The sequence below is a fragment of the Mauremys mutica genome, chromosome 5, assembly GCF_020497125.1.
Source record: "Mauremys mutica isolate MM-2020 ecotype Southern chromosome 5, ASM2049712v1, whole genome shotgun sequence".
Taxonomy (NCBI): domain Eukaryota; kingdom Metazoa; phylum Chordata; order Testudines; family Geoemydidae; genus Mauremys; species Mauremys mutica.
This window is the reverse complement of record NC_059076.1, coordinates 121,194,637-121,216,277: the sequence shown is the minus strand read 5'-3', so window position 1 is coordinate 121,216,277 and position 21,641 is coordinate 121,194,637. Positions and strand designations below refer to the sequence as shown.

The window sequence follows — 21,641 nt, the reverse complement described above, 5'->3', positions numbered from 1 at the left end:
TAAAAATTAATTAAAAGTTTATCAAATGTCCCAATAAATGAGAGAACTGCAAAGGGGAAACAAAACATAACAAAATTAGTCTAAACAAAAAGGCCTACTACCAAATTAAAGAACTGTGTTAAGATCATGCCTGGTAAACAAAAAAATGAAACTAGAAATCAGTGGACCAAAATCAGGGTGGACTGATTTTAAATCAGTGACTTAAATGACTGATTTTAATCATGATTTTAAATCAGCATGCAGGAAATCTTGATTTAAATAATTGATTTTAATCATGTTTTACATTTGTACTTTAGTTATTTTCCTAAAGAGAGGTTTATTCTCATTGGCCGTTAACCATTAAAACATGCTGATTTGCAACTAAATATAGTCTTTACACTAAATTTGGTGCTGCTTTTCACTAATCGGGAGGATACACAATATCTATGTACATTTAAGCAATTATGAAGCTTAACTTAACCTTTATTCAGATTGTTAGTGTTTACATATTTTATTAGAAAATGTTAAATGATGCATTTCTTATTTACTAAAAGATTTTTTTTTTAAACCTGTGATTTGTGAAACTATTTGGATGGAATATTCAATTAAAAATGCACAATAGTACTTTAATTTGTTTATTAAATAAAACTAGCTTTAATATGCTGAATACATAAAAAGTTAATCAAAACATAGTTTGTATTTAAAACTAGCTGATTTATGAAGCAGAGGAAGCATTATCTGTAGTTAGTGAATTGAGCGGATTGTTTCCAGTCACCATATCTTTCGATATTTTAGAACTAGTAGATCTCATCTTCTCACACCTAGTTTTTATTCATAGATTGGAAGAAGAAAACAAGTGTTTTCTGCTTTTTCAACTTCCCTTTGGTTTCTTAAATTTGAATGATCTAGTAATTGAACTGAACTAGTTGAATAAACTGTAATGAAGAAAATATTCGTTCTGCACCTGTAGAAAAGACTACTGTTGTCAAAAGCTGGCTTAGCACTTCAACAAAATCTAGTTCCAGGTGCTTAGTAAGTGACTTCCACCAGTTCAATGGTTTGACCTTCATTAAAACTAGGCAAAAAATACATAGTAATTTATATATATTTTTTTTTATTTAATTTAAATTATTTTAATAGATATTAAGTATAGGCCTTAACATAGATTGTCAGTTTCAAATGTAATTTTAACTAGGTTTATTTTTTTAAAAATAACCTGTATTTAATTTAAATGAAAAAAATCCAGGTTTTTTATTTTATTTTAACGTATTGATTTTTATCCACCCTGACCAAAACAGATGTGTCAAAAATTTGGCCTAATTAGTAAACAAAATATTCAGTCCATCACTCCCTTTTGGGGTCTTAAAAGAAAAAAAAAACCACACACACTAGGGAGTGGGAAAATTAAGCACAAGAAGCAGCTGTTTGCCAGCAAGCTTTACCATCATGGCTGCCACCCCCACTATCTCCTTGGATGCCCTGTAATACCATTGCACCTTTGCCATTTACTGAGAGATGTCCTGACCAGACCAGGCCAAGAGAGGGACTGAGATGATGACATCACCTGCACTAACTCTGGCTGAATTCCAGACACCCATTTAGGAAGTGACACTTTGACGGACAGATTCACACACTGTCTCTATCTCTTGCTCAGTCCTTTTCTTTCCCTTCTTCATTTCTTCTCTTTCCTATTTCTCTCCTTTCTCTTTCTGTCTAATAAGAGTCTGGCTTAGCCAGCCAAGAATGCATATTGTTATGAGCTGGGTTATGATAAAAGGTGAAAAGTCTACTTCAGGCTGAGATCTCAGTATCATCATCATCACTCCCATAACCACATTGGTCATTGGGGCACCATCATTGATGAGCAATCAACCAATTGTCTCCACCCCTGACGATTGTGTGTCAGTGCTTGAGTCTCCACGAAGTCCATTCCTGTCCACTCTTTTATGTTGTTTAAACAAGGTTTGGGGTTCGGTATACAGAGATCTTTGACAACATAAAAGATCTCTGCATACCAAACCCCAAACCTTGTTTAAACAGCTTAATGTTGGACAGTTTCAGGGCTATGTTAACACCTTTAACTCTTTGGGCCCATTTATTTCATCAAAATTAATACAATAGTCTTCACGGGGGAGAGAGATTCCCTCTCTCTCCCCTCCCTCCCCCCGCCCCCTTCTTTCTGAAGAGCAAGGAAAGGCACATTTTCAGCCCAAAGCTCCGTGTGTTTCTCCTTAGATTATATGAATGAAGCTGTTTGCCTAAGAATACACAGACATCATCACAAATACAAACTCCCTTTAAAAATTGTCCCGGGCAGATTAACAGTCAGTCAGACAGGAAGGGAACTGCTCCAAATTAGACCATTAGAAGGTGCACAGCCTGTCTCCTAGGACTCAGCCCTAATGGTAATAGTTGGCAATTGGACTAGATGGACTATGCATCTGCTCCCTTCTGGGAAGAGAGCAATCATAGGTGGCCACATAATGGCATTACACAGCCACTGCTAGTTGACGAAGAGCCTGAATATGACCCTCAGAGCTCTACACAGATGCTCAAAGGGAGACTTGCACTAAAACAATATTAGACTCCTGCCAATAATCAAATAATAATGCAGCTAAAATGCAACCATGTGAGTCAACAATGGCCTAACACTGTTCCTGGGATGTTGACTCATCTAGTGCTGTGGAGATTTAATTTTAAGAAATGGCAATTTACAGGAGCTTCTGACTCATGCAGTTTCAAGTGTGTGGCTGCCTCACTTTGAAAGATGTATCTGGCACTCACATTATCTGTAAAATCACATTTTAATATATTTTTGTCTTGCATACATCAGTTGTTTTAATTCAGCCTTTTGTGTTTTTTAATTTTATTTGGATATTTATTTCTTTGTTTTGGTTGAACCAAGCAGCTGCTGTGCTAGAAAGCCTAATTCAACCAGGGAGGAAAATTAACTTGATTCTTTAATACTTAACTTCTTCCAACTTTTTGGTATTAAATTTCTGTTGCCAATTTCTCCCCTCAAGAATAGAATCTTCTCTGCTTTTGAAAATGATCCTGTCTTTGCTCGTTACCCTGGAGAAGATGTGACCCTCGAGAAGTATCGTGAGCTGACATTCCTGCGCTGTAAAAGGCTCTTTGAATACGAGTTTCTTAAACTGGAAGATATCATGGAGAAGCCATTAAAAATTATGGTTCTTATAAACTGCCTAGGGATGTATGATTGGTCTCTGGGTACCAAATATTTGTTAAATGCTCAGGTAAGTACAACTCCGAGAAAAGTCTTGTTACCCTGTTGCACTGCATTTTCATAGATTTTTTTTTTCTCTTTGAGGAACATTTTCTAAAAGCAGTATCTCGCCACAACTACTTTTCTCTTTTTAAATAAGAAAAGTTAGTTAAACTGTTTAAAAGTGCCGGATTGGATAGGCTTGGTGTGAAATTCTGATTCCATTGAAATCAATGGGACCCACTTTGCCATTGACTTTAGTGGTGCCAGGAATTCACTCTTGGATAATAGAACAGGTGCATCAGAGGTGTTAGGACTACAAACTTCCCCACATGAACCTCACCTCCATCTTGGAGGGGCCACCCCTTTTTTGTATCAGAGGAGAAATTGGCCTTGTTCATTCAGGGCATGCTCCCAAAATCACTGCAGCTAGTGGAAAGATTACCATTGATTTTAATGGGCCTTGAATCTGTCCCTCAATCCTTTGTCCTTTATTTGAATCTTCCAATAACACATTGGCTGAATGCATTATTTAGTGACTATTTCTATTTCCATTAAATGATTTATTTTATTAATGATTTCTTCTGCTATATGGCCAGCTCCACTACTTAGTACCAGCTGTGGTTGTGATTTTGTGATGTAGATAGCTGTCCAGCAGGAACTGAACTGAGACCACCAACTGTTTTGTAATTAGAACAGCATGAGATGGTAAAAGCTTTCAGTTGCTGCTGATCTGGGATGGATTTGCTGGCCAACTTCAGATTCAAACCCCAAGTCTTTTCAAACAGAACTATGTGTAATGAGCTAGTATGTTTTCAAAGGTTTTGCATCCCTAAACTGTGCTTTTGCACTTGTAACTACAGGCACAAATGGAAAGTGAACCCACTGAGTGTTCCATTACAGCTGCCAAAAGGTGGGCTTGTCATGAGGAGCAACGGCTCCATGACCCATTCCATCCTTGGCCTCTCTTCTGTATAATGCAAAGTGTGTTCTGACTTTGTATGACATTCAGTCCAGTGCACAGGAGCTAGCACAAAGCCAGATCACAACATTAAGCCCTCAAAAGAGCGTTTAAGTGAGAAGTAAGTGTTGGACAGCTCTGTTGGCCCCCTACTAAGGATGAATGTTATGCTTAGTTATTGTTGTGTTTATTCAAGCACTCTTTCCAGCATTTTGACAGGGATTTCACGGTCATCTCTCTCATTTTGTGTTTTCAGGTGTTCGGTGGTGCAATTGAGAATACTGGCTCTGAAAGGCATCAGGAATTCGTGAAGCAAACCAGTAACATGGAGGTAATTTTGGGGTAACTTCAGGGTTGGGTACTGTCATGGTTAAGGGGTAGCTGCACCTCTGGGCCCTTTCTGATCTCTGAGTGCAGGTGTTCAGCCCTTCACCTTCGCCCTACCACTCAGGGTAGAATTTTGCAGTTCTTCCACGGTTGGGTCTGTCTAGTCTGCAATAACAGGGTATGATTGCAGCTCGAGTAGCCACCTAGCTTGAGTGCCGGAGCAGTGAAACTACGGTAGTGTGACACAATCCCGCCCAGAACTCTGGGTAATTTACTCATGGTGCTAGCCTTGAGCTAGTGAGGTTAAAAGTAGGTCAGATATATTGGCTTGAGCTGCAATCAAATGCCATGATTGGAGTCTAGACATACTATTAAACTGGGGCCCGGATACACCACTCTGTGTATACAAACCACCTATTACCCTACAGGTCTGACTGGATCTCTGGCACCTGCATTTCCACCCTGCGACTCGTGATATTGACCAACAGCCTTCTTAAAGCAAAATATTTTTATTTAGCCATTAGAACAGGGGTCTCAAACTCAGTTTGCCTTAGGGCCAGTGCCAGTCCTCAAATCCTCCCAGCAGGCCAATAAGGTCACAGAAGATGGTGTTCAGAAAAGAAAACGTTTACATTGTGTTTTTTTAGTCTGAATTTCTTAGAAATAATAAAGCTGCCATACAACTTTATACAATTCTTCGCCTGCCAGAGAGTTTAGTGTTTACCAGACACCTGGCAATGCTTCAGTTCTGTCAGCTTGTTGATGTTTGGCCTCCGTGACTGAGCAGTTGAAACCTTCAGGATTGCAGCAAGGTGTGCATCAGATAGTTGTGATCAGTATTTTGACTTGTTTATATTCATTGTGGAAAAAAGTGATGCTACCTCTATGGCTGACTCTGCCCGGCAACTAATGATGATATCTCTGTCCCTCTCCCCCAGCCAATGGGAGCTACGCGGAGTGGCATCTACTGCAAACATTGCCGGCAACTCTCTGCCTGCGTCTCTCCTCCACAGGCCGCAGTGGGGAGGTTCTTGGGCCACAGATGGCCCACGGGCCAGGAGTTTGAGACCCCTGCATTACAGATTCATAGACTCTAGGACTGGACGGGGCCTCGAGGGGTCATGAAGTCCAGTCCCCTGCCCTTATGGCAGGACCAAATACTGTCTAGACCAGTGGTCCCCAACCTTTTCATCTGGCGGGCACCAGACGAAGGACCGTGGCGGCGGAGGAGCACCCGCCGAAATGCTGCGAATTTCTGCGGCGACGCCTCTCGATGACGTTGCTTGTCGGCGATGAGTGACGTCATCAAGAGGCGTCGCCGCCGAAACACTGCAGAAATTCGGCGGCATTTTGGTGGATGCTCCACTGCTGGCCAGGACGCGGGCGCATTTAGATGCCCCCCGCGGGCGCCATGGCACCCACGGGCACTGCGTTGGGGACCCCTGGTCTAGACCATCCCTGATAGAGTAGGTTAGATAAATGTCTTAAATATCTCCAGAGATGGAGATTCCACAACCTCTCTAGGCAGTTTATTCTAATGTTTAACCACTCTGATAGTTAAGAACTTTTTCCTAATGTCCAACCTAAACCTCCTTTGCTGCAGTTTAAGCCCATTGCTTCTTGTTCTATCCTTAAAGGCTAAGGTGAACAAGTTTTCTCCCACCTCCTTATGACACCCTTTTAGATACCTGAAAACTGCTATCATGACCCCTCTGTCTTCTCTTTTTTCCAAACTAAACAAATCCAATTTTCAGCCTTTCTTCATAGGTCATGTTCTCTAGACCTTTAATCAATCTTGTTGCTCTTCTCTGGACCCTCTCCAATTTCTCCACATCTTTCTTGAAATGCGGTGCCCAGAACTGAACACAATACTCCAGCTGAGGCCTGACCAGTGCAGAGTAGAGCGGAAGAATGACTTCTCGTGTCTTGCTCACAACACACCTGTTAATGCATCCCAGAATCACATTTGCTTTTTTTGCAACAGCATCACACTGTTGACTCATATTTAGCTTGTGGTCCACTATAACCTCTAGATCCCTTTCTGCCATACTCCTTCCTAGACAGTCTCTTCCCATTCTGTGTGTGAGAAACTGATTGTTCCTTCCTAAGTGGAGCACTTCGCATTTATCTTTATTAAACTTCATCCTGTTTACCTCAGACTATTTCTCCAATTTGTCCAGATCATTTTGAATTTCGACCCTATCCTCCAAAGCAGTTGCAATCCCTCCCAGTTTGGTATGATCTGCAAACTTAATAAGCGTACTTTCTATGCCAATATCTAAGTCGTTGATGAAGATTTTGAACAGAGCTGGTCCCAAAACAGACCTCTGCAGAACCCCACTCGTTATACCTTTCCAGCAGGATTGGGAACCATTAATAACTACTCTGAGTACGGTTATCCAGCCAGTTATGCACCCACCTTATAGTAGCCCCATCTAAGTTGTATTTGCCGAGTTTATCGATGAGAATATCATGCGAGACCGTATCAAATGCCTTACTAAGGTCTAGGTATACCACATCCACTGCTTTTCCCTTATCCACAAGACTCGTTATCCTATCAAAGAAAACTATCAGATTAGTTTGACATGATTTGTTCTTTACAAATCCATGCTGGCTATTCCCTATCACTTTACCACCTTCCAAGTGTTTGCAGATGATTTCCTTAATTACTTGCTCCATTATCTTCCCTGTTTGCCCTTTTCCAGTCTTCTGGAATCTCTCCTGTCTCCCATGATTTTCCAAAGATAATAGCTAGAGGCTCAGATACCTCCTTTTTTAGCTCCTTGAGTATTCTAGGATGCATTTCATCAGGGCCTGGTGACTTGCAGGCATCTAACTTTTCTAAGAGATTTTTAACTTGTTCTTTTTTTATTTTCTCTTCTAAACCTACCCCCCTTCCCATTAGCATTGACTATGTTAGGCATTCATTCAGACTTCTTGGTGAAGACCGAAACAAAGTAGTCATTAAGCATCTCTGCCATTTCCAAGTTTCCTGTTACTGTTTCTCCCTCCTCATTGAGCAGTGGGCCTACCCTGTCTTTGGTCTTCCTCGTGCTTCTAATGTATTGATAAAAAGTCTTCTTGTTTCCCTGTATTCCCGTAGCTAGTTTGAGCTCATTTTGTGCCTTTGCCTTTCTAATCTTGCCCCTGCATTCCTGTGCTGTTTGCCTATATTCATCCTTTGTAATTTGTCCTAGTTTCCATTTTTTAATATGACTCCTTTTTATTTTTTAGATCATGCAAGATCTCATGGTTAACCCAAGGTGGTCTTTTGCCACCATTTTCTATCTTTCCTACCCAGCGGAATAGCTTGCTTTTGGACCCTTAATAGAACAAAGCATTAGAGAAAAAGGTTATTTTAAGACAGCCAACATGTATATTTACTCTCATCTATTCTTACACTTCACTATAAGTTAACCATTCCTCTTAAGTCTCCTTAAGAGACAATGCCAGAGCAAGTAGCGTTAATGGCTCCAGCCCCTCCTTGAGGAGCACCCAAGCCAGTACACTACAGCATGAACAGGATGGGTCAGACAGATTAACAGAACCAGACACTAAGGCGGATCTGGGTTCGCTAGGACACAGAATGTGAGTTGGTTCACTTCAGTTCCTGAAACTTAAGTGTAAGCTGTTAGAGAGAGGAGGCCTTCTCTAATATTCACCTTTCTCTACATGGGCAGGCTCTGCCACCGAGTCAGAGCCCTAGGGTGAATTATCTGTTCCATTCCATAGTCCAGAAACATCACACTAGTGCCAGATCTAGATACAGTATTAAATATTGTGAAAGAGCACCCCCCGTTTGTCAGAGGCATTTTATTTTATTTTTTTTCCCCTTAGGATAACTAACATAATGAAAGCGATACTGGCAAAATTATACTGCCGCTAACTTGAACAACTCTGATCTTTTTCTTTCATTCCTTTTTTAAAAAATGCTTATTTATTGATCAGCTCATGTTATGTAGCAAGTAGTTGATTATGTAGATGAGCTCACCGTAAAAATCAATATGAATCCAGTTAGTGACACAATTAAAGATCCTTAGCATCAAGAAGAGCGTAGCATCCTGTATCTGTTGCAATAGTTTTACCTTAGGTTTCAGTTTAATCTTTTCACCTTTTTGAGAGGACTCCCAACCTGAGTGGCGTTGTGATCTGGCACACAGGGTTGCAGTGTCACTCACTGAAATTTGGTCCAGTGGCCCCTCCATCATGATAGAAGGGCAGCTGGGTCAAACCTGAGAGGTTCTGTGACCCCCACACACCAGGTCACAATGCTTGGAGCGGGAAGCTGGGCCCAGCTTCATGGGACAGTAGCAGAGCCGTTGCTGTGGAGTGAGTGCGGTGTGGGCTTGCTTCCCAATCGCACCCCAATCCAATCGTACTACCCTGCCTTTTTAGGATGTACAAGAGTAAAGATGATAGGCCAAATTTAGCCCTAGTGTAAGGTAATGCAATTCATTGATTGCAGTAGAACTGCAAGCAGGTGGACTTCGCACCCTAAGAAAAGAATTTACGCACTCTGGATTTAATCTGAGTTTACGCTGTCCAAGTGTTTGCAATTTTTCAATAAAACATAGACAGCCTATTCTTTTTCTAAACTAGGCTGTTCCCAGTGCTTAATTTATAATGAAAGAGATACCCAGGGCTCAAGCAATAAGGTGCCGAGGTTCAAGCAATTTTTTTATATTCATAACTGACACAGGAAGCTCAGAAGTGCTAGTGCTATGAACTGCCAAGCCTAAAGGTGCCCGTGCTCAGCCCTGGCATAAATTAAGCACTCTCTGTTCCTGTGGCTTCCCTACAGAGAGACCAACCCACCATTCCTCTCTCGTGTAGGCAACAATTCCTTCTACTCAGAGAACCAGTCCCACTTTTCCTATATGCTGGGTGTAATTAATAATTTGCACCTGCCGTTATGAGTCAGCAGCTCCCTGCAGGGTTATGACACCTGCCAGGAAGATGGCTCAGTGGAAACACACTGCCACCCTATTGCAGGAGTTGTGCCAGCTTACACAAGGGATGAATTTGGCCCAATGCAACCCTCCTACTAAGCAGTTGGATTTTTATTAACTCATTTTTGCGTCAATAGGATATTGAGTAACATTCTTGACTTGAAAATGTTTGAGTTACCATGTTAACATTGAGTTGATTTGCTGCTTCATGGTTTAGATTTTTGGATGCTTTGCTCTGACTGAAGTCAGCCATGGCAGCAATACCAAGGGCATACGGACAACTGCCAGATACGACCCCAGCACACAGGTCAGTCTGTAACCTACAGAAGTGACAATTGGTACGTTTTTGTTTACGTTCTGTTATAAAGATATCGGGCCAAAATGATTCTATGATTAACAATAATTAATACTTCGCTTGTGTCAAGCACTTTTTAGTAGAAATAAAGCTGTGTGGGAACTGGAATTTCCATCTCACAAAAAAAATTTTTGCTTTTTAAAAAAATTGGAACAAAAAGTCAGATATGTGAAATTTTCCCTGGGAGGGATATTTTCAAAAAAAATTCTCTGTTGGAAGAACCAAAACCAGTTTTGTTTTGTTTTTTAATTTCTGAGTCCAGCACCTGAAGCAGCTGGCTCTGTGGCAGCCTCCAGGGAGGTTGCTCAGAAGCTGTCCAGCAAGTTATTCAGTCTCAGATTAAAATCAGGAGCATTTTGCATTTACTACAAAAACCCGGAGACCATTGTGTCTCTCCATGGCACTCCTTCCCCTCATCATGTTATATTAAAGCTGAATTTTAGGCCTCAGGTTGACAATCATGCTCTTGTTCTGCCCTGACTTTTCCCTAGACACATGTTCTAGAATAAAGCTTAGCCCTATAGATTCCTGTCAAATCCACTTTCATTGTTGTGAGCATTTGGATCGAAGTACAGTATGAAATGCTGGCAATTTTCAAAATGTTACAATGACAGCAAACAAAAAGAAGTGATGGATGTACATTGATTCGTATGATTTAAGACTTTCCCCTTTTTGACTGTAGAAATTTATCATCAACACTCCTGATTTTGAAGCTGCCAAGTTTTGGGTTGGCAACATGGGGAAAAATGCCACTCATGCGGTTGTCTACGCCCAGCTGTACACTCCGGATGGACAGTGCCACGGATTACATTCCTTTGTTGTGCAGGTGGGGAAAAAGTACTGCTTTGGGTTTTTTTTATGTCACTGTATTATGTCCGCTAAGCAATTTCTGTAAAATTGTCTAACATTTTGTACCAAACTTCAGTATTTATTTGATCACTGTGCTTTTGAGGCAAAAATACAGTCGAATTAATAGTAGCAAATTGCTATAACTAGAAAATACAGATGAACCTCCATATTATTGCATCACACGTGCAGTTTGAAGTAGCCTACAAAGTGTGAAATACTTTAGATCAGGAGCTCCTCAGAGCAGAAAATGTCCTTAATTGTTTGAAAGTGCCTAACACAAACTGGACAAATATATAATAATAAATACAACGAGAATAATTGAGAGCATATGTTGGATGTAATGCATGTCCAAAGCCAAACAGTGGAAACACTCCCATTGTTTTCAGTGAACATTAGATCAGGACCTGTTTTCTAATGAGGATCCTCATCACTTGCACACTGCATCTGCATTGACTTTGTGGATCTCCCAAAAGGGCCAAAAACATGGTAATTAATTGTAGCATTTTTTGACATGTCAGATTTCTGGGATGAATGAAGTGGGTATAGATTTTTAATATTACATGTATGAAGCAAAAAACAGAATTTATGGATAGAGTTGTGACATTTCAAGTGGCAGCATGTATTGCAAGTGAAACGAAAGGCAAACACTGGCTTTCCAACTATGACGTACTACTCGACGGTGCCAGGCCATGGCTAGTTTATGGCAAGGTAGAACCTGAGCATATAATGCCAACTGAAATGTGCATGCAGGATGCCACAAACTGCTGAAATCCCAGCTGCCTGTGTCATCTTGGACGACAGTGGGATTGAATCAGGGACCTACAAAGCTCAGAGAGCGAGTTTTCTACAGCTTGCGCTAAAGAATCAGGCTCTGTAACTGAGGGCTGTATCAAACTCGCATTATCTGTGATTTGGGCACAGAAAGGGTTGCCTAGCACACACTGACCAGTGAGTTACCCTTGCATTTGGAATGTAAGCACTAGGTGACAGTAAACATGATCGAAAACAAAGGTCATGTGTCCTTTGACCTATTTGTGAAACATGACATTTTGGAAAACATTGTCTTGTAACAATAGATGGAGCTACTATAAGGTGGGTGCATAACTGGTTGGAAAATCGTTCCCAGAGAGTAGTTATCAGTGGTTCACAGTCATGCTGGAAGGGCATAATGAGTGGGGTCCTTCAGGGATCGGTTCTTGGTCCGGTTCTGTTCAGTATTGTCATCAATGATTTGGATAATGGCATAGAGAGTAAGCTTATAAAGTTTGTGGAGGACAGTAACCTGGGAGAGGTTGTAAGTGCTTTGGAGGATAGGATTAAAATTCAAAATGATCTGGACAAACTGCAGAAATGGTCTGAAGTAAATAGGATGAAATTCAATAAGGACAAATGCAAAGTACTCCACTTAGGAAGGAACAATCAGTTGCACACATACAAAATGGGAAATGACTGCCTAGGAAGGAGTACTGCGGAAAGGGATCTGGGGGTCATAGTGGATCACAAGCGAAATATAAGTCAGTGTAACGCTGTTGCAAAAAAAAGCAAACATCATTCTGGGATGTATTAGCAGGAGTATTGTAAGCAAGACACGAGAAGTAATTCTTCCACTCTACACCGTGCTGATTAGGCCTCAGCTGGAGTATTGTGTCCATTTCTGGGCGCCATATTTCAGGAAAGATGTGGACAAATTGGAGAAGTCCAGAGAAGAGCAACAAAAATGATTAAAGATCTAGAAAACATGACCTATGAGGGAAGATAGAAAAAAATTGGGTTTCTTTAGTCTGGAGAAGAGAAGACCGAGAGGGGACATGATAACAGTTTTCAAGTACATAAAAGGTTGTTACAAGGAGGAGGGAGAAAAATTGCTGCTGTTAACCTCTGAGGATAGAACAAGCAGCAATGGGCTTAAATTGCAGCAAGGGCGGTTTAGGTTGGACATTAGGAAAAACTTTCTAACTGTCAGAGTGGTTAAGCACTGGAATAAATTGCCTCAGGAGGTTGTGGAATATCTATTATTGGGGATTTTTTAAGAGCAGGTTGGACAAACACCTGTCAGGGATGGTCTAGATAATACTTAGTCCTGCCTTGAGAGCAGGGGACTGGACTATATGACCTCTCAAGGTCCCTTCCAGTTCTATGTTCCCTACTGGCTAGCCATGGATGTCATCTTGTAGCGCAAGCCTCTTGTAGCTGGTAGTGCTTTTTGGTCTTTGTGTGACCACAGAGGGAAGAGAGAAGAGCAAGTCTAAAGCAGGAAAAGATGATACTCGGGGATGGGGGTGGACCTTCTGGGGGTTAGTCATAGAAAAGTCAATGTAAAGGAACTTCTGGGCATTAAACATGAAGAAATTAGGATTTTTATATGTTTACTGGTTTTTTTTAAAATGTATAAAGAGGGTTGTTTGGAAAAACAAAATAAATACAAATGAATGGCCTAAACCTATGGGCACTGCATTAGCTCACACACTGGGCACATTTGGAGAGTTACCCGTGTAGTCTTAAGGGCTACCAAATTTTATTTTTAAATGAAAGCATGGACTCTGCAGAAATTGATCATGGTCTCCTGGGAAAGCTTCCTCCTTGAAATGGGTGAGACAACTTTTCAAGCCCTCTCTTTTGGGTACCAGTATTTGTCCTAAACCCACAAGCCAATCTGCATGGAAGCAGGGTTTCAACCACAGATCAGCTTGCAGGATTGGAGCCATTTTCAGTAGAAAACTTGCAGAAGCAGTGGCAAAGCTACACGTATTTAACTGAACTGGGTTGCTGACCAGATGGAACATGTCATATCCCTGAGAAAGGCAGGACACAATTAGTACATAAAGTTAATCAATCAGTTTTGTTGATTCCTGTTTCTGTCCACATAGACCAAAAGAAGGTTTTCATGCTAATTGCGATTAGAAGATTCTTCTATATAGATGCACATTTGGAGCATGATAGTGTAATTAGTAGCATGTTATCAAAGAAAGTGAAAGATTTCCAAGTTGCTTTCATTATTGAATTTACAGTATCATGGACGGAAGAGTGCGTTAAGCAGAAACTATACCTGTTTTTGGAAAAATAGTGAGTTTTTTTTTAAATGCTAATAACAAAATAGATTGGGAGTACTTTTCACTGTTTGAAAGGAGTCCACCAAGAGCTTTAGTTTTCTCATGACTAAAATATTGTTTCATTTAATTTCCACATAGATTCGAGATACAAAAACACTGCTTCCTATGCCAGGGGTGATGGTAGGTGACATAGGAAAGAAACTTGGGCAGAATGGTTTGGATAATGGGTAAGTGAGTAACATTTGAATAAAGAAAATCACTGTACTTATATTGCTACTTATAAAGAAGTGGTGCAAAAGTGCTAAGTCTGTTCCATGTTTCTGTTGAGGCAAGTACTTACTGTAAAGATATTTTGTTATTTACAAAATATAAACTGAAGACCCTTCAGTATTAGTATTCTCTATTTTAATACCCATTGCTTTTCCATTCTCTAGTTTCTACAGAAGTAGATTTGTTTTGTACATAGCACCATTCATATTCTGTGAACATCCAGGTGTTCTAATAATAAAATACTCTGTACTTACACAGCAGCAATTATAATGAACGAAACAAACAGTCACATGTAATGGCAAATTATCTTCTCCAGCACTCTGGGGAGGAATCCTTACTTGTTAACTGTCTTGCTAGTTTCTGAGCCCCCAGGGCACACCTAAGCAAGGTGAGCAAGCCTATAGTTAGCCAATATATAGGGTTAACCAAGCCCCTCAGTCAAATTCACCATCTTGTTTAGCCTCTGAGATTTCTGGATAAACTCCCCTTGATTAGAGGGTAAGGTGGTAAGGTTTTCTTCCAAACATCAGCTTGAGACAGGGGACTGTTGGCCAAATAGATTTCCTTCCATATAGTCCGGAGAGTCAGTACACCCTATCACACAACGTCCCACAAAAAGAACATATTGCAGAAACTTGAGCCAGGGCTGATGTAATCTGAGTTAAGTGCAGATGACAACCAGAAAAATTGTGGGCTCCTTGTATTTCGTGAAGGACTTAATCGTTATTCATAACAGCTAGAAAGAGACTTGCAGTAATGAAAGACCATCGTGGCCCATATATCAGAAAACATATCCTTAGGGATGGCAAATCTGAAGGGATGAACATTTGTAGATCATTCGGGACAGAAGATGAGAAAAAGCAGATCACCATGCTGAAGCTTCCATAGAGCAGATGGATGGATGCCAGATTCACCAGGCTACAGCACACCACCATTCACATTGTTTTAGTGCTTTTCCTTCCTTTAGTGGCCTAGTGATTAAAGAAAACATTTGGCCCATTGTGGCAATCTGCTATGTCACTTTACATAGGTATTGAATTAATAGGGAAAGGCATGATTAACCCCTAAAATTACATTTAAATACCAAAAAACCCACAGCTAGTGTGGCACATACACTTTAACACAGCTTTTAGCCACCTGCACACCTACCTTTTTGGATACCTTGCTTTGCTCTGCTGACATTATCTGCTTGCTCTACAGAAGTAGAATGTGGGTTTTCCACAGCAAACTTAATCAAAACAAGCCAAAGCATATCTATTCAGTAAGGAACGCTCCTGGGCTTGAAGCAGGTATGAGTTAGTGGCCTAGTGGTAGATGCTTTTCAGCCCATCGGGCTGTTGAGGGAGGAGAACTAGGAACACACACATTGGTGGACACAGTCACATTGACTGAGCACTCAGAAGCAACAGCAGGCAGCTTTGGTGGTGGAGGACTAGAGTAATGCTGAAATCTAAATTTCAGACCTTACAGGGACTATCCATAATAACATTTAGAGATGAAAATGTTTATTTTGGTATGAAATAAGTGACTACATAGTCTCAGACCATGATCGACTGGCAGAGGCTCCAGGATTGACCAGTCGATCTGATCTCTGGGCCACTAAAAGTCCAGCAGCGCAGCAGGGCTCAGGCAGGCTGCCTGCATACTGTGGCCCCATGCCGCTCCCAGAAATGGCCGGCTGCTGGCACATCTCTGCAGCCCCTGGGGATGGGGGCGGCAGGCAGGAACCAGCCAAGGGGAGCTGCAGGGACAGTGCTTGTGGCTGTGAGCAGCGCACAGAGACACGCTGCTCCCCTCCCTCCAGGGTACTCAGAGACGTACCGGCCGCTTCTGGGAGCAGTATGGAGCTATGGCAGGTAGGCAGCCTGCCTGAGCCCTGCTGCGCTGCCGGCCAGGAGCCGCCTGTGGTAAGCACCTCCCGGCCGAAGCCTGCACCTCACACCCCCTCCTGCACCCCAATCCCCTGCCCTAGATCACAATCCCCTCCTGCACCAAACTCCCTCCCAGACCCCCTCCTGCACCCCAATCCCCTGCCCCAGCCTGGAGCCCCCTCCTGCACCAAACTCCCTCCCAGAAAGAAACGAATATAACAGCTGTTCTAAGAAGTAGGCTGTTTTGAATTAACTATATTCTACATGTTTGAAGACTGAAGTGTAACCACAGAACGGCTTTAGGTTAATTAAAAGGCAAGTTTAGTATAGCGTTAATATCCTCAATGCCAGAATTGTGATAATTTTGGTTAAAATGAGGAAAAAGACTTGTATACAGGGGCCCCACAAAATCTAATAGCTCCAGACCCAAAGGAGAGTTAATCTGGCCCTGAAGCAAGGGCAAAACTAACCATATAAAATGAAGTGAGAGTCAGTCTCATTAAAAACAAGAGAATAAAGATGAGAAATACCAGCACAACAGTCCAAAACGAAGCAGGCAGATATCCCACCACCAATAATATTTCATTTTAAGTTACTTGAGAGAATGAGGCCACAGCCTCAAAATTGGGACAACCAAGCTAACTTGTCAGACAAAAAAAAAATCTGAAATTTGAAGGAGCTATGGATGAATGATTCCATTTTCTCCCAGCCAGTTTGCCAGTACTCACAGTTTCAGTAATAGACCTCTGTCCAGGCATCACTGCCCTCAAGGAAAGTCCCATAAGGCCGACCATTTGAGTGGATACAGGGAGAAGAAATATAATGGGAAATTCAGGTATATTTCTCCCTAATAGCAACACCAGCATTAAGTAAGACAGTTATTTTGAACCCTTTTTTGTTTTCCTTTTTTCTTTGCACAAGACTTTTTTCTAATGATTCCACTTGATTTTTAAAATGTAATGTATTATTGTGTATGCACCACAAGCTACCATCCAGGAGGTGGCATTGTTGCATGGGTCTAAAACTGAATGGAGTAATTGAGCTTCGCATTTGCAAAGATGGAGTAATGACACTGAAATTTATTTGTGAACTGCAGAATAGTTTTTAAGCACAGATCCACAAATACAGAAAGGATTTAATCTGGCGTGTGTGTGTGTGTCACTGCTGAAACAATAGATTATTTTATAGATCGGGGTAGGCAACCTCTGGCACGCGTGCTGAAGGCGGCACGTGAGCTGATTTTCAGTGGCACTCACACTGCCTGGGTCCTGGCCACCAGTCCAGAGGGCTCTGAGTTTTAATTTAATTTTAAATTAAAAACTTCTTAAACATTTTATAAACCTTATTTACTTTACATACAACAATAGTTTAGTTATATATAATAGATTTATAGAAAGAGACCTTCTAAAAATGTTAATGTATTACTGGCACACGAAACCTTACATTAGAGTGAATAAATGAAGACTCGGCACACCACTCCTGAAAGGTTGCTGACCCCTGTTATAGATATTTGTCTATAGGGGCACAGGATTTTAGAAGACATTTTTTAATTACACAGTTTATTTTCAAGTGTATGGGCAGTAACCAGTACTTTGAGATAAAATGCATACAGTACATTTAGATTGGAAGTCCGTGCAGTACATTGTAGAAAAGAAATAGCACACAACATGCTGTGTAGATGTCATGAGAAAGTCCCCTACGTTAGTTAGGATATCTGCTAATTTAAAGTAGTTGTGGGTATTCTAACCGGTCTTTCAGTTTGCTTTCCCCTCTCTCAGGCTAATGGGTATACGTTATTTTTATTAGGTATCATTTGTATAATGGCAGTGTCTAGGAGCCAGAGTGATGGCCTAGGACTCCATTGCGCTAGGTGCTGTATAAACACAGAACAAAGAGACAGTCCCTGCCCCAAAGAGCTTGCATATAAAACGAGACAACAGGTAGATACAAGCAGACAAATGGGAGAGTATAATGGGGTTGTCTGCCTCCCGAGTTTCTCCTTGTGGCTCTGAGGCACCCTGCCTTGGTTTTCCCTTCTTTCAGGGCTCCTCAAAAATCCCACACAGTCCAGAGGTATAAAATACAATTCCCCTCCCGGAGCGTCTGATTTATGAAGTTTTTAAATACCATTTCTGTCAGCCCTTCAGGCCCAAACCCTTTCCCCTGCCCAGGGGATCCCACAGCCCTCTCCCCAGGGCCTGTGATTAGATTCAGGCTGGCTTCTTCCAGCTGGTTCCTGTATATTCCCCTAATACAGTTCTTTCTGGATAGGCAGCAACATCCTTCAAACACAAAATAACTCAAAATTTAAAACCTCACCTAGTCTGCAGCTGGGCACAGCTCCTCCTCCTTGAGGAGCAGTCTTCCTGCTCTCAAAGCAGTAGCTTCCCAGTGTTTCAGAATTCCCCACAGTCTCTTTCCAAGCATCTGCCTTATCTATCCCAGGGCTGGTGGTCACCAGACCTTCCTCATTCTCCCCATCTAGGTGGGAGAGCGGGCTATGTCCCAGGTGGTGCTGGGCCCATCTCTTGCTAAAATGGCCAGCCACCCTGTGACAAGGAGCACAAGGAAACAATGGGATGATGTACTCAGCCCTGCATTCATTCATCTGACAGCATAAGCCACAGCTGTGAACCCACAGTGTTGCCTGATTTGGGGAGGGTTAGTAGGGACAGTGGAATTTATCCACTTAATTTGGTTGTATATAATAATTAATTTTCTAATTAATTAGTAATGTTAGTAATAATTAATAAGTATTAATAATATGGGTATGGCTCGCCAATATGTGTGATCAGAAGATAAAAGTTCGTCTTGAATCAGGCTTCACAGAATTTAATACAAGGAGATTGGGTTATGTGACAGAAAAACTATACTGAGACAGAATTAGTCAAACAAGACCTTTTATTTAAAACCAATAAAACAAGAAGTAAATGTAAAATGTTAAAAGCAGTTTGATTACAAAGTTACAAAATATCACAGTTCTTTGAGATATGATATGATATGATATCTAATGCACTTTGCAGCAAATAGTACTAGAGTGAATTTCACACCTCTGCTAGAGGAAGTATAGTTATAAAGAAACTGGTTATGAATTAAACCCTTCTTAGCATAGATGCTTTAGAGGTGAAGTAGAAATTAAGAATTATTTCATACTTACAGCTGTGAAAGGACAGAACACTACGACTTATCATTAGTTGACAGCTTTCGTAGGTGTAGGCAGGGTGAGGCGATGGAGAATAGAAGGATGGGTGTATCGCCTGCCCTAATGGTGGATTATCACACCTTTTATAGGGAGAAATCCTTCCTATGCCCAAATTTGTCTTTCCCCCATGGAAAGGTGAGGGTACCTGTTTTCATTGGCTGACCTTTTGTGTGCGTGCTAATGACAACTATCTACGTATCTTGTGGTAGACTTGTTGTATTTTGTGGGCAGAAATACCCTACTTTTGCACCTAACTAGGTGAAAGGTTAGCAGATATTCAGAAAGTCCCTAGACAATTTGCGTAGGTTTGTTTCCTATTATCACTTTTCTGAGTAAGGGTCTTAAAGGTTGCTTTCAGCATCACAGAGGAAATAGGCCAGGATGTCTGGTCTAGAAGTTTCTAGGTATCTTGCGTTTACAGCTATTGCAAATTCTATTAATCTATGCAGCCTACACACTTTTATCAAAAAGACATTTTATACAGACCAACAGATTAATCCTCAGGGCTACAACAGTGACAGAAAAGCTGCTGGGATGAAGGTCATGGTAGAGTAAGGCACCAGCACATCAAACTCTGCTAGAGAGCCTGGAAGCCGCTGTCTCTACACAGAATCCAGCTGAGGGAATAGGTATGGCCAGGGTAGCAGATTCAGTGCATCTGCTCAGCAGCCTCTGGTATATGGGTTCCTTTGGTGTCTCAACCATAAATTAAAACTGCTTTCCAGAGGTGGAAACCATAAAGAAGGGTGAATGCTGACCCTCCTCAGGAGATTAAGCTGCCCCACTACTGCAGGGGGTTGTAGTGTGCATCCCAGGTACCAACAAGGGTAAACGTATTCCTAATGCTCCCAAATGTTGTGAATTGAATAAATCATGTCACATCAGTAATGGCTGTCTTTATTTGGATGTGTGGGGATGGGACGTGAGGGTTCACAAGAACCGATCCTCCCCACTATCCCACTGCTTGCCCACACACATCTTCCAGAGCTAGCACAACGGTCTGTCACAAATGCAGCCCAGGTAGTCGGGACTGGATGAACTGCTTCCCAGAAGCACATGAAGCCCCAAAGGGAGTGGGAAGGGTGTGACCTGGCCTTCCTATACTAGCTTGCAGAGCAGGCAGGCTGTAGTATTCTCAGTGATGTGGGTGCATGCTGTGCAGTCCCTGTTTACCAGGCTTCATAAGGAGAGAGACCTCCCTGAGGCATATACCTTCCCTGATTCCCCTTAGGGTGGTACATCACCTCCTACTCAGGGCAATAGTTATATGCCACAATATGATCCTTAGAAAGCAAAAGACTACTTAAGTTCTTGTATGCTGTAGTTTCCATTGTGTGTGGAGATGAGAATGGGGCACGTTTCACCCCAATACGCAATTACTTAAAACTTTAGTATGTTTAATAGATGTTGCCAGCTATAAGACTGCCCGCACAAGACCTGATTCTGATCTTATTTCTGTAAATCCTCCAAGGAAATCCAGTGGAGTTACACTGCTGTAAGACTGTCGGAAGCAAGATCAAAAGCAGGCCCATAAGGAAAGTGATGTTGCAATTTTACATTCTGTTCTTGAGTTTTGCTACTGAAATAGAAGGGGCTAATGCCAGGATTTTTAAAAACGAATGCCTAAATTTAGGCTCCAAAATACTTGTACATATTTAGGCACATATTAAGGACTGGTATGGGGGGAGAAATTGCAAAAATTACAGGGTGAAATTCTATGGCCTGTGTTAAGGAGGTCAGATTAGATAAATAATGGTCCCTTCTAGTTTTGAAAACTACTAATCGATTGTGTTGCTTGGCTGAACTTTGGTTTCCTGGTACTGTAGACCCTAATATTTTTATCAGGGGTTGGATTTTCAAAAGCACCTAAAGGCTCTAGGAGCACTAGTCCCATTGAAAGTCATTGAATGGACTATGTCTAACAAACTCATATAGACACCATCCCTGTAGTATATGAACATCTCACAATCTAGGGGCACATGGCTTTTGAAAACCTCTCCCTAGGAGCCTAACTTTAGGCACCCATTAAAAAAAATCCAGGCCTATTTTTTTTAAATCTCTTTTCTTGTCTACCATTTACACAACATTTAGTGCATACAAATTACAGTGTAGTATTTAAAAAAAAAAAAACATTCTGCACATTGCAGGCTTTACATTCTTTCCTCTGAAGTTATTCATCTTTTTTCATTCAGTAACATAATGCAGCCACCAGAGGGTGTAACTGCATCAGTGCCTCAGTCATGCCTTAATATTTGAAGTCGTATAAAGTATGTCGGTTACTAGCAGTAGGGGTGTGTTGCTTTGCTGCATTCTGTAAATGGAGATAGTTTAAAAATGAAACTGGGCTTGTGATATAGATCCAGTCAGGTGCCTCCTTTCTGGTCACCCACCAGACTGCTATGGGGAGAATTCAAACTTCTGGGTCCCTGAATGCTTTAAGCTGCCAGGGCCCAAACAGAGTTCAGAAATTGCCACCATCCTGGGGGCCCTGGGTACACTGTCGGGCTGCAGACTTTGAATCTGGCATTCCCTTCTGAGAACTGGAACCTGCTGTCCAGCTGCCTAGCCTGTGGAGACAATGGTGACCCTTCACACCTCTCTC

General features: G+C 41.5%; 1 protein-coding gene across 3 annotated transcripts in view; it reads left to right on the top strand.

Annotated features, from left to right (window-relative positions):
* Window positions 1-21,641, top strand: part of ACOX3 (acyl-CoA oxidase 3, pristanoyl) — a 66,405-nt gene that overhangs the window by 8,356 nt on the left and 36,408 nt on the right. For all 3 annotated transcript variants that reach the window (XM_045018099.1, XM_045018100.1, XM_045018098.1), the window contains 5 exons: window positions 3,003-3,236; window positions 4,423-4,497; window positions 9,660-9,749; window positions 10,480-10,623; window positions 13,835-13,923. In XM_045018099.1, coding sequence (XP_044874034.1) covers window positions 3,003-3,236; window positions 4,423-4,497; window positions 9,660-9,749; window positions 10,480-10,623; window positions 13,835-13,923 — 632 coding nt within the window. The remainder of the gene's footprint in view (window positions 1-3,002; window positions 3,237-4,422; window positions 4,498-9,659; window positions 9,750-10,479; window positions 10,624-13,834; window positions 13,924-21,641) is intronic.